We start from the raw sequence: 16,427 nt of genomic DNA, 5'->3' as shown, positions 1-16,427 counted from the left end.
TCAGCCATGGTAATAGACAGAACACTGATGAAACTCTTGCTCTTAAAAATGTTCCATGGTTAGCCAATATTTGCCAGAGTAGTATTACCACAGAAGCAGCTCTGGAAAAATAAAGTCAGGAGAAATACAACCATTCTCATCTTCCCCACAAAGCTGGTCAGGATATTCGTATATCTCTGCCGTCTATGCCGAGACCACCTACAAAAATCACAATACCCCCTCACTTTAAAGCACACAAATGAAAAGAAAACATGGGATTCTGACAATCCTTCCAGATCCCAACAGCCTGTTACAAATTCACCAAGCTTCCTTTCAGCTTGAAACTTGCTCTCCAGCAAAAGCATAGCAGTAAATGAGTTCATTCAATCTAAAATTAAACAGTAGAAAATCCAATTGTCGTAGAACAAAAAGTAGAAGAATTTGTTCTTGAAATTGGGACACAGGGAGGAGTTGAGGCTGATGAGAGGATTATGTTGCTAGCACATCATTAAACGTGAATGTGATGGAAAGAGCTGATAGGCTGTAAAGCATGTGAGAATGTGAATATGGCAGTTAGAAAATACCCAAGTCTTATCAGAATCAACGCAAGCATTCATGTTAGGAAGGGGTTCCAAAATGGCTGCCAGCAAACGTGAGAAAGCCCCAAGAAATTGAACCAAAACAGTCTTTGAGGTATACACAAGAAAGCCAGAGAAATGTGAGCTAAAAGCAGACCTTTCTCTCCATCTGAAACTTGTCACATGTGAAAGACCTTCCTTCATGAGAAAAGACTGCCAGTTAACTAAAGCCACTAAGAGTCCACTCTGCTAAAGTTAATTCTTTTCATACTTTTTTTTTCATACTTCTTTTTATATAACTCCTAGTTATTCTTTTCTGTAAGTTACACATTCTAGGAGTTAAGAACACAACCTCTGGAGTCAAACTACCTGGCTCTGCCACTTACCCCCTCTAGCTCTAAGCCTCAATTTCCCCATCTGTAAATGGGGTTAATAACTAAGTGAATTAAAGCAAATAAAGCAGTTAGCAAAGTGCTTGGCATTGACACTATTTTATTCTTTTTAATCTTCTCTAGTTCTACCATGTCTTTCTTGATAAAGAAATAAGCAGAATATGTGGTATCATTCCAGTGTGACTTCAACTGTTTTATGAAACAGTTTGAAAATGCATGCTTGTGTGATTTGATTCCCTCTTTATTTAACTAATATTTAATTAAGCTCCTATTATGGTCCATGGGTACTATGCTAGAAATTGGGATATACCAGTGAAGAACAACAGGTACAGCACCAAAAACACAGTCCTTGCCCTCAGCTACCTTGCATTATCCTTCTGGAGGATGACCAACATTCAGCTGAATTTGGGGGACTGCCTCCCAATCAATTAGAGCCTCCAAAGAACCCCAGATCCCTTTCCTGGGTCATCACAGTCCCCAATTGTGATTATTAGATGTACCTTTCTACAGTGTTTCTTGCTAAGCACAGAAAATATGGAGGCAACATTAAAGAGAAATTTATTGTACATCTGCCTCAGAGCTAGCCATCTTTGTTGTGATTAATCTCTGAGACTGTGATATATTCTTAGATAAGAGAATGATCCCCTTATGTACTCTTTTTTATAAATTATATTTTTATATTCCCCAGTTTATTTTGAAAGCAACCTTTTCTGATATATATCCAAATGAATTTGAAATTACAGCTATCTCAAAGTACACAGAAATTACCTATATTCTCCTATAAATGAAACAGTGATAAAAGAACACTTAACATATTATTTAAGGACTTCAACATAACAGAATTCTCTTTTCCCAGCTTTTTAAACTATTTTTCCCATCTAACCCAATATGTAATATTTGACATTTGAGTTTTATGTGCATATAAAACAGACACATTTGTCAAAGTGAGCATCAAATGAAACAGCATACAGTCTCCTTTCTGGATATAAAGTTTCTAAGGCAAGGTGGTCCAAATGGGAGCAAAAAACTGACTTCCTTATGAAATAAACTAGATAAACAAAAATGAAGAATAATGCTAAAGATTTATTCCATAAATCATTCTCTTTCCTATCCATCTAACATACAAGTGTGCCCTCTGAGTACGTGTGAATCAGAATACTTCCAATCAAGATTGTGAACCCCTATGACAGAAATATCCAATTCAATAAGAGGTAAAAAGAGAAGTAGTATATGTGAATAAAGAACATCTGTCCATCAAGTCATACATACCAACTTAATAAAGAGGTAGATTATTTAAAAATCTCAATAGGCTCAGATACTGATTTGAGCCTTAAAGTGATGTTTTAATTACTTATTAAGATCATAATTAAGCATATTAGAATGCTAGCCATCACTGGATTAGCATCTTAAGGTTAAATATTGGAAAGAAATGATTGTTACAAAACACACACAAAACATTGTATTTTGCGGTTCTACTAGTTTGTTTCTTCCACTATTTTTGTAATTGGGGCAAGATAAGAGGTCCAATTTGCTTAAGAACATTTAACGTACCCCATAAACTGTCTGAATCAAAGATTTTTAATTCTTCTGCCAATCACAAAATTGATTTCCATCTATAATTATTTTTAAAGATAAAAAAAATAAATCAATTGAAAAAAAAGTTGTGGCCTTGAGCTATGAAGCATTACACTTTTAACATACTGAAAAACCTAGAACATCACTGTAAAGACGTTAATCATTGTTGACCTTCAGCAATGAATGGATGCAGCTTTACTGTGACTTCTCCAAAAATGCTTTGCAGCACCTAAAACATTGCTGGTCCACAGTCTCAAAGCAAGAGTCATTCCCATAATAGGGATCCTCAATAATAAGTTGTTTTTGTGGATCATAGCTCTCAAGTAGTTCAGTTCTTGCTTTGCAGTTTTTAACTTCACTACCTTTTCTGTTCAAATCTCTCAGATTGTTTTCATCCATACATAGTAGATAATCAAATGTGGCAAAGTCTTCTTTGGTAACCTGCGAGGCCACCTGATTCATAGGAATTTCGTGCTTCTTCATGCAATTTTGCCCTCGATAATCAGGAGGGTTTCCTATCTCTTCAGTGGATGTTTCAGTACTGTCTATCCTCCAATTATCTGAAATATTTTGATCAGTTACAAGTTTTCTGAAAACTGCTTCTGCAATGGGTGATCGACAAATGTTACCCAAACATACAAACAGCACCAACTTGGGCAGCTGCACTGCCATCTTCTTAGGAGCAAAGAGAGGCAGAGAGTGAGCTCATGTATTCTTTCAAAACAGTTTGTGTGTTCATCTGTTAATTCCACAAATATTCACTCAACACCTACCAAGAGCCAATGACCAAACTTAGCACAGGATATAGACCAGTGAGTAAAGCATCATCCTTCTCCTTGTGCGTTTACCAATGTAGAATCAAAGCAATTTACAGATGAGTCACAGAGGTGGTCCAAAGTGCATAAACAAATGACCCCTATTCACACCATAATAAGAGGAGGCAAAATGTGAAATAAAAACCGTATCTAATGCCAAATCCAAGCATGCTCCCCAGAGGCCTGCAATGCCCTTCCCAAGAAAGCTGCATGGCACACTCCTCAGCTAATTCAGAGCTCTGTTGAAAGGAACTTTGCAACCCCAAAGAAACCCCAAATGTAACAGTGCCACCTGGCACTCCCTACCCCACTTACCTGCTTTATTTCTCTCCATATCACTTCCCACCATGTGACAGATTTTATATGAGCCATTTATTTTTTATCTGTCTCCCCTCCTCTCCCTGCGAACATAAATCCCAATAGGGCATGCTGTGTTCACTGCTGTATTCCCAGTACCAGGACAGTACCTGGCACACAGTAAGTTCTCCATAATATTTGCTGAATGAATGAGCCCAGAGTTCTTTTTACCTACACATACCCCATGAGCCTCTTGCTAAGGAAGCTTACAACCCTGACACTGGCAAGAAGAGAGACTTCAAAAAAAATCCAATTCAGTGCCTGTCAAGATGTGGAATATGCTTAAAGCAAGATGAGCTGGGGGAAGTGTACCAAAAATAACAAAATAACATTAAATAGCAAAAATGGATCACATACAAGAAAATGGAGGGATACAGGGCAAGTGGCACTCGGCCTCAGTGTCATGGAGACAAAAGGGGTGTGGACGACAGTGGGGAGCTAGTCAGAAGCTCATTCAAAGGTGAGTGTTGGCCCATTCTTGTTGGATCTTCAAAGTTCTCTAGGGAATATAGACATCCTGAATTATATGTGAAAATTAATGATTCTACTGTTGGCCAATTAAGAGTGATTTTCACCATCATTCAAGCCATGCTAAACACATCTAACAGAAAGATTCGGTCTGTGGAGCCACTGAATAACACTACGTGTGGTCCCTGGCCCAACAGCAACTCTTGTCCTCTCTGGTCGTTTTCCCAGGAGCCATGACAGTGCTCACAGGCAGGGCACTGAGGGAGGACTTCTCCTGGTCTGAGTCGGTGCATGCAGCTCTAATGCTCCCTCTTTGAGTTCAATTGAACTACTGTTCCCACTTACTTAGCTTTTCAGTTCTTAATGCAAGACCATGGAAAGTCAACCAATCCTAGATACAAAACAACTGCATGTGCTGAATGCTTAACATTTTCCCAGAGTCTCTGTGAGGAATTACTACCCACCCCCCACCCCCCCAAAAAAAAGAATTACAGAGCTTGGAAAGGTAATGGTATCTAGCAGACACTAAAACAGGACAGAGAAAAAGCTGAGATCTTCTTAAACTCTTGTCAGGCAAAAAAGAAAAATAAAATCATTTTGAGAAAAAATGTCATTCTCCAATTTTTATTTATTTATAACTTGTCTGTTAGTAAAAAGACTTAAAACAGCTTATATAAAGCACACAACACCCCAAGATAAAACAACCACAGGAAATTAATGTAAATGGGTGAGGGAAATAGGAGGAAGGAAAGAGAATTTGAGGAAACAATAATATGACCCCAGAATAAGATTAGTACACAAAATGCAAACAAAGAGTCTACGCACTCTCTAGAGGTTTGTCACTAATGGATTTCTAAGCCAGGTGCACAGAGTCCATATCTTCAGGGACCAGGCAGGTAATGTAAATGAGTAAAACAAATTTACAGTACCTCCTCTATTTTAAGGAAAATGGCAATATTTCTTTGGATCCCTCCATTGCCATGGAGACATTGAGCCCAGTGTCACCAGATCTGATTTTTCAATAGCTGCTAGGAATTCAAACACATTTGCATGCAATTTTCTCATTTTCCCATGTTGACAAACTAGTTTTTCTTTTGGTTAAAAATTAAAAAAAAAAAAAAAATTGCATGGGTCAAAGAAAACACGTCTGTGGCCATAAAGAGGAAGAAGACATGATCAGTTACATGACTAACAATATCCATAAAATAAAAACCCAAGTTGTGCAGAAGTACAGTCATTTGTGGTACTGGAACCAGAGACACTTCTCCCCAGAGTCTTCGTGAGGACCCTATTCCATCCATAAGATAGATGCCCCAAGATTAATGAGGCTGAGGGTATGATACTAAGTATAATTCAATAAAACTAACTGCCAGAGGGAGCCAAATTCTCAGGTCTAGAGATTTCTGTTGGTGTAGCTTATTTCAGGTATAGATTTTACAAGATATTTTCCTTAACTATTTTTTAACATATGCTCCCTTTGGATAAATGTAAATTTCTTCCTTTAACCTTTAACACTGAAAACCAAAGCAAAAGTCACCTTAGAAAATTATTTTTCTCCTCCTCATTGTTTCAGAGTGTCCAGAGGAACCAATGTAATCCATAAATATTAGTTTTTCACAGCAGCATTTGATAAATATTGAGTAGCAATGTGTTCAAGGTTATATTCCCTGACAAGGACCTGGAGAGAGGTATTTCACTAGGCTGATAAGTTCAAGGCCATTTGCTTTAATGGACAGCCCATCTGGCAGTGGGACTGAACTTTGGGGAAAGATGAAAAGCCTGGCAAGCCTCCAATCACCAGTCAAGAAAGGATACAAAGGCTGGACCGAATGTCTTCACACACAAAAAAATATTGTTCTATATCTGTTCCAGGTCACAAACAAAAGGACAGTGAAGTCCCAGGCCACAAGGCAATGCTCCGTGGAACCCCTTGGGATGAAGTTGGGGAGCCTGGGTTCCAAACTGGGATCTTTAAACACTTACAACCAGAGCAGTTTTATTTTATCTCTCTCATATACAGTCAGGTCTGCTATAACACTTGTTTGTAAACGCAAATTTGTTCCAACGTTCTTGACATCTCAGGGAACAATTTGGGCATAACACATTTTTGCACTTTTCTGCAAGAATTTGCCTGTAAGGAACACCAGGAAAATGCAGTACACTGCACCCAGCTGAACCAAGCCACACAGGAATACAAAATCCACACACAAACACACATCAGACATCTATCGCAGCTCACCTTGTGTGTTGTACACCATTCCCACCCACATCTGGGACAAGTTTCCATCAATTTCAAATCACCCTCCTTCCACTACTTGACAATAAATTCATATGCTGCATCCCTTCTGACCCCCACTTCCACAAGCAAACCTCAGGTCTTTTCCAAAATAAAGTGCCATATTTATACATTTGTTAACCATTTAACAAGTGTAAAGCTGTCCATCATTTTAATAAGGTTCCTGTATTTTATTTTTTAATACATCACTGACAAAATTTTTGAGTAATGTGCTCCTAATCCCATTTTCTATACACCCTGTGATGTTCACTATGAGATGTTGCATAGCATGGTGATTTTTAGAAACATTTACAATAGAAGTAACTGTACTAGGATTCTGTACAAATATTATTTGAAAAACAAATTTTATTAGACTGTAAGTTCTACTCAAAGTCACCACATAGCCCAACTCCAGGGGCATCATTCACATTATATTTTGTGCATATCATTTTTATTATAAAGGAATTAACTCAACATCTGAGACCTAGTTATATAACACCTGATATGTGCCATGAAAGTACTATGCTCCAAAGAATGTATTTGTTCACCGTAGAAAATTAAAGGCAAACAAAGCATTTATAAAAAAATCATTCATTATCTTAACACGTAAACATTTTGAAGTTTTTCCTTCCAGTCTTTTTCTTTGCACATAAAACACTGCTATTCCTATCATGTGCACTATTTAAGTTGACCTATTTCTCCTAACTTGGCTTTAAAACTGACCTGCCACTTTTACATTAAACCTGCTTATTTTTCTGAAGAAAAAACAAAAAGTATTGCTACTTAACATAAATTGAACACACACTATATGCTCACTCAACACTATGCTTCATGACATACAATTTAGAATATTTAATAGACTATGCCTAGCCACTCCAAGAATTTCTTAAGGTTTCCAAACTTGGCATAGCTGCAATATTTGATGCCCTTAAGATTAATTACTATTTTCATTCTTGTTCTAAGATTTTTTAAAAATATAAATTATATAAATAGCACATTCAGAAAAGAAAATAGACTTGTATTATTAGCCTCCTGCAAATTATAGCTTAAAGAATTGCATTCTGCCCTTCTTTCTGTCACCTTTTCAAATATTGCCCCACCAAAATTAACTACACAAAACAAAGCTGTATTTGGATATTTTTAAGTAGTAAATACACACATTAAAGTGTCATGAAGACGACCTACTAATTTTTCCTCCTTTCTTCCCAACAGAATTATTTTAAGATTTTATTTTTGAGAGCGTGGATTGAAGAGTTGAGCAAATTACGTAGAAGTTCAGAGTGTGTATATATATATATGTATATTTAAGCCCAGTGTTATATTTTCTCTCAAACAAAATGCAAAAAGTCAGTCATTCCAACTGTTAAAATTAAAGCTCCTAACTAGAAACAAGCAACCAAGGAGTAAAAAGCTTTTATGGGTTTTATTTCCTGTAACCCTTTGATGAGACGCTGAGAAATGCTAAGAAATACAGGCAAAAGAACAAACTCAAAAGAGGATGGATAATCCAAACACATAATAAATGGCTCTGAAATAAGTGATAATTGATTTTTTCCTTCTCTTAAAAAAAGAAGCTGCTTGGCAAAGTCATTATTCAGGTTCAAAAATGGGCAAGGGAGGAAAAGTAGAAAAGGCCCCCAGCCTTACATCTCCAGGGGCCAGTCAGGGCCAACCTCCACCACATTCACTCTTCCCTCCCTCTGACGAAGAAGACAATCGTTTCAGTGTAAACCATTTCCAAAAGATGGTAAAGCCTTCAGTCAAAGAGTCCTGTCCCTTTCAAAATGTCTGTATGTGTCTGAAATGATGAATTACATGTTCCAGATCATCTTGAGCAACAACTTTGCTCAAACATCGCAGAAATTCTCCTATTTCACTCATAGAAGCATTCCTGAAAAGGCCGAACCCGAGAAGGCTTAAGAGCGAACTCCTTAACTTTTCCCCCAGAGCACCTGTCACAACAGAGGAAAGGGGACCATTCTCCAAGGAGCATCAGAAGCAAGGACTAGAAGCCTGGTCTGAACTCACCCTCAGTGAGTCAGACATCCCTTTGCAACCCTGTATTTTATTCACATTCTACTCCAAAACATATCCTTGATTATACCAGCATGAAAAGTCCCTACATTACTTACCAGTTGCATTACTGATACTTTTGCACCCCTATCCCAATTTTTCAAGAAATAGGAATGCTTCAGAAAGATAGACCACTTCTAAACTTCAACTTCATGCAGCACCTGGCGCAGGGCTTCAGACCCCAAGGGGTACAAATATTTCTATGTGAGATACACAGCACTAAGGATAGGAGTTCTTTTTATTTTTAAAAGTACTAATGTGACTTTTCATGATTTTAAATGAAATGTTTTCATTTAAAACAGCCAACTGAAATTCCTTGCTCATTTTTATATATCAGCCTTTATTATTATTATTAGAGAGGTTGTAGGTTACAAAACAATCATGCATAAAATACAGGGTTCCTATATACCACCCTATTATAAACACCTAGCTGGGCATGATATATTTGTTACAATTGATCAAAGCACATTTTTATAATTGAACTATTAACTAAAGTCCATGGTTTAAGATAGGGTTCACTGTTTGTGTTGAATACAGTTTCACGGTTTTTTGTGTTTTTTTTTTAAAAAAAACCTAAAACCTACATACAACCTAAAATTTCTCCTTTAACCACATTCTCATATATTTCTCAGTGCTGTTAATATTTGAGGTAGGACTACAATAAGAGCAGATCAATTTTATCATTCATGGGTACTGAACATTAATGAATGGAAATCCTGAGGCAAGTTCCCTTCCGATCCCACACAGAGATGTCACAGCCACTTGAAAAAGCTATGGGTCATAGACATGCCCCAGCCCTTCACAGTGACCTCCTTTAGTCTGTCTGAGAGCTGCAAGAAAGGAAAAGGCAACGCAATCCAGCCCATGGATTCCAACACCAGCTATTCCAACACCTCAGGCCCAGGCCCCTCAGCACCCTCTTCTGCTCACAGAGCTACTAAGAACCCCATTATTCATCAGTGTCCTAAAAAGATACAAGATAAAGTTCTTGACTGTGCTAGACACAGGAAAAAAAAAGTATAGCCACAAAATGAAAACTGTCTTTTAAAACAGTTATGGTTAAACTTAAAAAAAAAAATCACATGATTTTGCTGCTCATACTATAGCTAATGAAAAGAGGCATTTAACATCCAGTGGGAAAGGCAATGTTTTTATAATTTCATCATCAATTACTACAAAGCTCATTTGTAAGGGCTTGGCGAATCCTCACTTTTTCTGACCCCGAGGACCAACAAACATTCTCTGAAGTCAGAATCCAGGAACTTATTCTAACATGGGATGTTCTCCCGGGTCCTTTAAAAAAACAAAGAACTTCACATTAACTGATACATGACACAGTTTCAGTCCAAAAAAAAAAAAATGCATGTTGAAACAATTATTACATGTCATAAAGCATTAGTAATGGCCACTCAGCAAAATCTAAACCATTTTTAAGGTCATAAACAAGCATATTAAGCATGATATGCTAATTTACTGGGGACCGCTCCTTTAATAGAAAGAGTCACAAAAGGTTATGGTTCAGTCATATTGTTCTCCACAGAACTTACATATGACCTTTGCAATTCCCTTTGCAAAGCTTGAAAATTCTACTTTAAAAATTAGGGGAAGTTGAGGCAAAGCCATAAAAATCAGTAGAAGAGCATCAGAATATGCTGGAATGTAACAAATGTCTTTCTCACAGAAGAAATGCAAGTATTATAGATTTACAGAATCCAAGGTAAAGGGTAAGTAGTTCTGTGTCCTTTACCACTTATTTTAAACCCAAAAAAAGCAAAATCAAACTTACCCTGTGAAGCCATCCTATAAGCTGACTCAGAAAAGTAGTGGGTTGACAAGCCAAAAAACATCTACAAGCCAGTGCTCCAAAAACTCACTGGCTTTAATCCTCCATCCACCTACTAACCCTTGCTACTACGTATGCATCTGGCTTTTGTTAAAGAACTTCTGCAAATGTAAAGTGGATGAGTAATCATTCGGATTTCGTAAAACATGCCAAACCCATCATTAATAACGGTAGTTTTTTTTACTCATCATTTTTGAGTGCCTTTATTTATTTTTTAAGTGAAGTTAGTATTTTTGCTGAAGCAAATTCCCTGCCATCAGAGAGTGCATACATCATCCGAAATGCAGTAGCCTGTCTGCTGAGTATGTTGAGTTTTTCTAAGTACTTGTCAGCAGTCAGTAATGTTGAATTAATATGTAAAGATGTAGACTGTTTCACAAACCATTTTTGAAAATTAATATTACCACTATTTTCCTAAATATCTACATCCACACTCTACTCTTTCCTTTGTCTCACTGAAAAAGACAAACGTTTTATTATAATAACTATTAGAAATACTTAAAATATGAGGCATGAATTCATCTCTCATTGTCTACCCATCCAGTAACTTCTCTTAGAGGTAATCGCTGATGACAGTTTTGAATCTATTCTTCCAGAACTTTCTTATGTATATGTTACTCATAATGTTTGCACACAAACATACACACATGCACATATGCTCACTTCAAAAAACTCTTGGGTACAGATGGGTCTCAATCATCAGTACTTTCCAAATTTTACAAAGGTAAGAGAGCACATACACAGTATATATCCCCAGTGAGGTCAGGGCAACAGCTTGTAATCAAGTGCATTAGTATTTGTGCAAGGAAACATATGAATATTCAACTAAGTGAGATAATAAAGACTATAAATAGCCTTGTGTCATTTTAGGTCAGATAATTCTGTCAAATAAGGTATCAAAAAAAAATCCTTCAGCATTCGGAGGCTTTTGGATTTCAGAATTGTGGATAAGGGTTTTCAGACTATAGTTTTTTTTTCACAGTTACTTACCAAGTTTTGAAAACTTTATTTGTACTACAAATGTTCATGATAGAAAATTCTGAAAATATACAGGAGTAAAATGGATAAAACTAAATGCATCTCTACAATCCCACCACGTAGACAATTGAGCTTTTACTCACTCATATACTGAAGGCATCCTGGGGATGCAGGCTATTGCTCAGCACTAATAAGCACATTAAAAAAAAAAAAAAAAGCAAAAACAATCCCTGCTTTCATATAAGGTAGAAAGTAACACCCGTTTTAAAAAATTAGAAGGCATCATGCTCCCAAATTTCAAAGGCTGAGTTAAGTAGTAGACATGTATTATATTTTATTCCACCCAAAACTGCTTAACACACTTCTCAAATTTAGAGAATTCCCAACTGATGACGTTAGGGGAAGATTGAGATAGCTTCCCATTATAGTCAGCTCTTCACTTCTCCAGACTCCCTTGCAGCTAGGATGAAGAAATGTGCCCTTGGTTCTGCCAACCAGATACAGCTGGGCCAGACTATGCAAAACTGTATGCAGGCAAAGGAGGAGCAGCTATATCGGAAGGCCTTGGGGCCAGGGGTTCTGGTTGCATGTTTTAGTGGTCTGCACTGGTGGTATTGTGGGATAAGCCGCTGTATGTGTGCCCAGTGGTGTCAACATCAGCGTCTCCATTAGACCAGTTCTACAATGTGTTAGGGGTGTGACTGCTGGCTGTTTAGCCTCAGGTCTTGTTCTCTAGCCTCCCAGGGATCCTGAGCAACCAAAAATCCTTTCATAAACTCCCTTTCTGCTTAAACTAGACAGAATTTAGTTTTCTAAATTGATATAACTAATGCATTTGACTTCTACAAGGAGGAAATTTCTTTTAATGAGTTGAGGCAGCAAGATGCAGTGAAAAGAACAGAAAGAACTGAAAGCCAAAGACAGCAGCTCTCAAAATCTGACTCATCCTCTCCCTGAACTAACCAGCTGTGGGTCCATGAACAAGCTTATTAGATTTCCTGAACATCGGTTTCCATATCTACAAAAAAGGGATAATAATATCCACTTGGCCAAATTGTGAGAAAGAAACAAGCTCTTTCATTCATTCACTCACTAATTCATTCAACACTTTATTGAATTCCTACCGTGCACTACACACTGTGCTAAATGCCTGGTACTAGGGTTGCTAAAGTTTTATTAGCTTTTGCAAATAAAACTACCATACAGCCAGTTAAATTTGATTTTTAGATATCCCACAAATAATATTTCAGTGTAAGCATTTGAGATGTATTTACACTTTAAAAGTTCCATATTTGGGATACTTGTTTTTATCTGAAATTCAAATTCAGCTGGGCCTCCGATATTTTGTCAGGCACAGTGGTGCAACAGTGGTGCATGAAAGAGGCACAGTCCTTGTTCTCATGAACTTTCAGTCTAGTGCTAGGGGTTAGGGAAAGGCAGATACATGGACAGGCATTAATAGACAAACTACATACATCATATAATAGAGAACGAGCCATGAAGGTGATGTAGTGGGAAATAAGATGGAAACAAAGAGGAAAGCATATTTAAATATAGGGTGGATATGCAAATGCCTGTGTAGGAAGTAAACCATAAAGGAAAAATCACATTGAACACAAATAAAGCACCTCACATAAGCAGAGCCTCTTCACAATGTCTGGCACCCAGTAGATGCTCAATAAACGTTTATTTTATTCCTTGGTAGGACCAGGACTTGTGCGACCCTGAGAGAGAGTGTCTTCCCAGTTTTGCACCCTAGGCATCTCTCTTGCCTCACCTTACTCCCAGCCCTGTCCCTTGGAATAAAAATGGTAAGATGTGGTAGAATTTGACCACCAAAGTTTTCCTCCTTCAAACAGTCTTACAGTCACCATCTGTCTCCTCTGTTACAAGAATCTCAAGCCAGAAGTGCCTACCTCAGCCCTTCCAGAATGCCTGAGCCACAGAAACCATTAGAGATAATCAAATTATAGTTATTGTTTCAGTCTCTAAGTTTTACCATAGTTTGCTCTGCAGCAATAGTAACCAGAACACTAGGTAACCAAGTATTGGCAAGAATGGGGTGCAACCAGCACTTTCATATTATGCCAGCGGAAGTGTAAATTGAGAGAATCTTTGCCATTATCCAGGGAAGCTGGATATATATACACCCTAGGTACCACCTGCTCACTTCCACTAGCACAGAAACGGTTCTATCTCTGGCTGCAACTCTGACAACATACCCCTTCCTTCCTCCCTTTACTGCTGGCTTTGAGAAATCCCTTCCACCAATTATGCACATGGCTCCCAAATTAATCTTTCTAAAACATACACTGTGTCATCTTGTTGCTCAAATAGTAACCCCCCTCTCCTTCTCTCTATAGACATAGATATTAAAAAAAAATCTGCTTATTGATAAATTGTAAGATTCAAATCTGGGGAATTGTACTAAACTGGTCATGAAAGAAAAAAGAAAGCAAGAAAACAACCCAGGAGTTCATATATTTACAAGGCAAATCCTTGAAATGCCCTCCAGAAAATGAAACCTTTGCCAAAAATCATGATTGCTATGAAATACACACATGAAAATACTTCCCAAGGACCCAGAGAAGTTACCTATAACTATCTATTAGACAGAAGGCCACAAAAAGACTGAGTATTACAATGATGGTGACAACCAACATCCCATCACATAGCAAAGAATGAATTTCAAACAGGAAAGGTCTTCCTTTATATGGCAAGGGGAGAAAAAGTTTATTCCCAACAAGGAAGAGGAAGAGGAGAGGAGAGCCTTCATCTTCTCTAGAATTTTCTGCTAATGCCCTACTCCCTGATTATTGTCTGGGACCATATTATTATCATGGGAATAATGGAGGAGGGGAGTCATAATAACTGTAATAGCTACCATTTATTTTGTCTCTACCGTGTGCCATAAGAATATTATGCTGTGCCACAGATACAACTTCATCAGCATCACTGCAACTAATATTTATGTTGGGCACTGTGCTAACCATTTTACATGCATCATCTCATTTCCCCACAGCAACCTTGCAAGGTTATATGTCATTATTCCCATTTTACAGAGAAGAATTCTAAAGGGCAGAGGTCAGCTAACTTGCCCAAGGTCTTATCTACGAACCTTTTGAGGGTCTGGGATAAAGTAAGACTAAACAAGCAGACAAATCAATAAGAAAAAAATGAAAATGCCTCATAGGAATATCTGAAATTTGAATGAAAAATGCAGAGATTCACTGAAAGCCAATTTATGGCAACATCAGACCTGAGATTCACAAAACCATAACCAGTGGCACAGAGTATACACAGAGCACTGTGCAAAATCTGAACCAAACTGGCCAAATTTAAGCTCTATTTGTGCACCCTGAAAGGAAGAGTCTGATCCCACATCCCATATGTGCCAGACAGTGTTGTAGGTGCTAGAAGACAGCAGTGAACAAAAGAGACAAAAATCCCCCCTTTTATGGAGCATCAGGGGAGGGGCACATGGGTAATAAACTCAGAAAATAACTAAGCTGCATAATATATTAGATTAGTAGGTGCTAAGGATAAAAAGAAAGCAGAGCAAGGATCAAAAGGGCCAAGATGAGATGAGGAAAGGGATGTAATTTCAAATAAATTGGTCAAGGCAGGGTTGAGAAGGTTACGTTTGAACAATGGCAGAAAAAGGAGGGAAAAGGAGATTAGGAAACAAATTCTGGGATGGTTGGAGGTTGAGTGGTCCAGGCAGATGACATTCAGGTGGAGTTGTGCCTGCACACTGATATAACAGTGAAGAGGACACTCTAGCTAAGCAGAGAAGAGAAGAGGCAAAATAGGAAAAGATAAATCAGGTAGGAAATGGGGACAAACTGCTATAGATTAATGCATACCAAAGATTCTTAAGTGGTCTTGAACCACTTAAGAGAATCTGATGAAAGTGTAGGGACCCTCGCTGCCTGAAAGTATGCACACACACAACTCTAATTTCAAGAGTGAACATTCCTATACACTCCATCCTAGATTCCCAGGTTCAGAACATCGCCAGGCAGATCACAGACCCCACTGCTGAGCCAAAGAAACAAGCTGGATCTAACTCTAATTTTATGACATAACAGTATTCCCCATAATAAATCATGCCTACAAAATATAAAAAATTATACCACATTTGTGTCACAGTAGAGCGGGTGTTGCCAATGCTCTCAAACAATGTATGGCACCAGTTTTGTTTTGTTTTGTTTTGTTTTTGGTCATTTCAAATCCATCACAGACTGATACTTTTGTAAACTTATAATAATAAAAAGGATTCTTAGAAATATGAAATGAAAAACAAAACAGATGTACAAGTATACAAGAGCAAATTTTTATTATTAGATTCAACAGACCTATAATTACTCTGTCAGATTGCTGTTAAGAGTTTCCGAACATTCTCAATCTCTGTTCTTTTCTCATTGCATTCCAGGAACAAAACAAACAGTTCACAAACGAGGTAAGTACATGGGCCACATTGAGTGCACAACTCTTAAATCTTAACACACAAACACACATGCATAACATACTCACATGCACACATGCACACACATGACATGCTGGAGATTCCAGCATTCACTTCAGATGCTAGCTCATAACAGGAAAAATAAAGTTCTGTTTCCTGTTAAATTTCTGTTAGATACTTATTAAACCATCAAAGACTAGAATTAGAATGCCCATGATGGTCATAACTTTAGATTCCAAAAATATGTTAATACATGGTTATGTTTCCTTTCAAGTCATCGTAACATTAAACATAAAAATTAGTGTCAGACTGTCTATTTTATAACACATTCTAAATTTAGTAGAATAATTATAATAATATAATATCAAAATACCATGGTGATATTATTACCATATTATATTAATTCATTTGCAAATTGCAATCTTTATATATTTATGTTCTACACTCATTACAGTAACGTATTTATTACATAAAGTAGTACAGTGAAGTAAAACAGAAGCCATTAAAATTTTATGTATTTGGGTCACAGGTATTTTTCTTTACTTATTCTAGGTTAGTTAACATTACCTAGTTGAAAATTATTCTATACAATGTGGGTAAAATTTGATTAAATATAATATATAAAT

General features: G+C 37.3%; 2 protein-coding genes across 6 annotated transcripts in view; both read right to left on the bottom strand.

Moving 5' to 3' along the window:
* Positions 1–16,427, bottom strand: part of MITF (melanocyte inducing transcription factor) — a 253,046-nt gene that overhangs the window by 129,085 nt on the left and 107,534 nt on the right. The window lies entirely within an intron of this gene.
* LOC119507119 (low molecular weight phosphotyrosine protein phosphatase-like) lies at positions 2,621–3,466 on the bottom strand. Its single transcript, XM_037800222.1, has one exon. The coding sequence runs from the start codon at positions 3,194–3,196 to the stop codon at positions 2,720–2,722; it is 477 nt and encodes a 158-aa protein (XP_037656150.1). The 5' UTR covers positions 3,197–3,466; the 3' UTR covers positions 2,621–2,719.

Source organism: Choloepus didactylus, chromosome 1 (genome assembly GCF_015220235.1).
Source record: "Choloepus didactylus isolate mChoDid1 chromosome 1, mChoDid1.pri, whole genome shotgun sequence".
In the NCBI taxonomy this organism is placed as follows: domain Eukaryota; kingdom Metazoa; phylum Chordata; class Mammalia; order Pilosa; family Megalonychidae; genus Choloepus; species Choloepus didactylus.
Note: the sequence above shows the minus strand (reverse complement) of the source record. Positions and strands in the feature narration are given on the sequence as shown.

What these genes read in the sequence shown, in the direction of transcription:
- LOC119507119 (XM_037800222.1), bottom strand. Translation starts at nt 3,196, where the DNA reads ATGGCAGTGCAGCTGCCCAAGTTGGTGCTGTTTGTATGTTTGGGTAAC.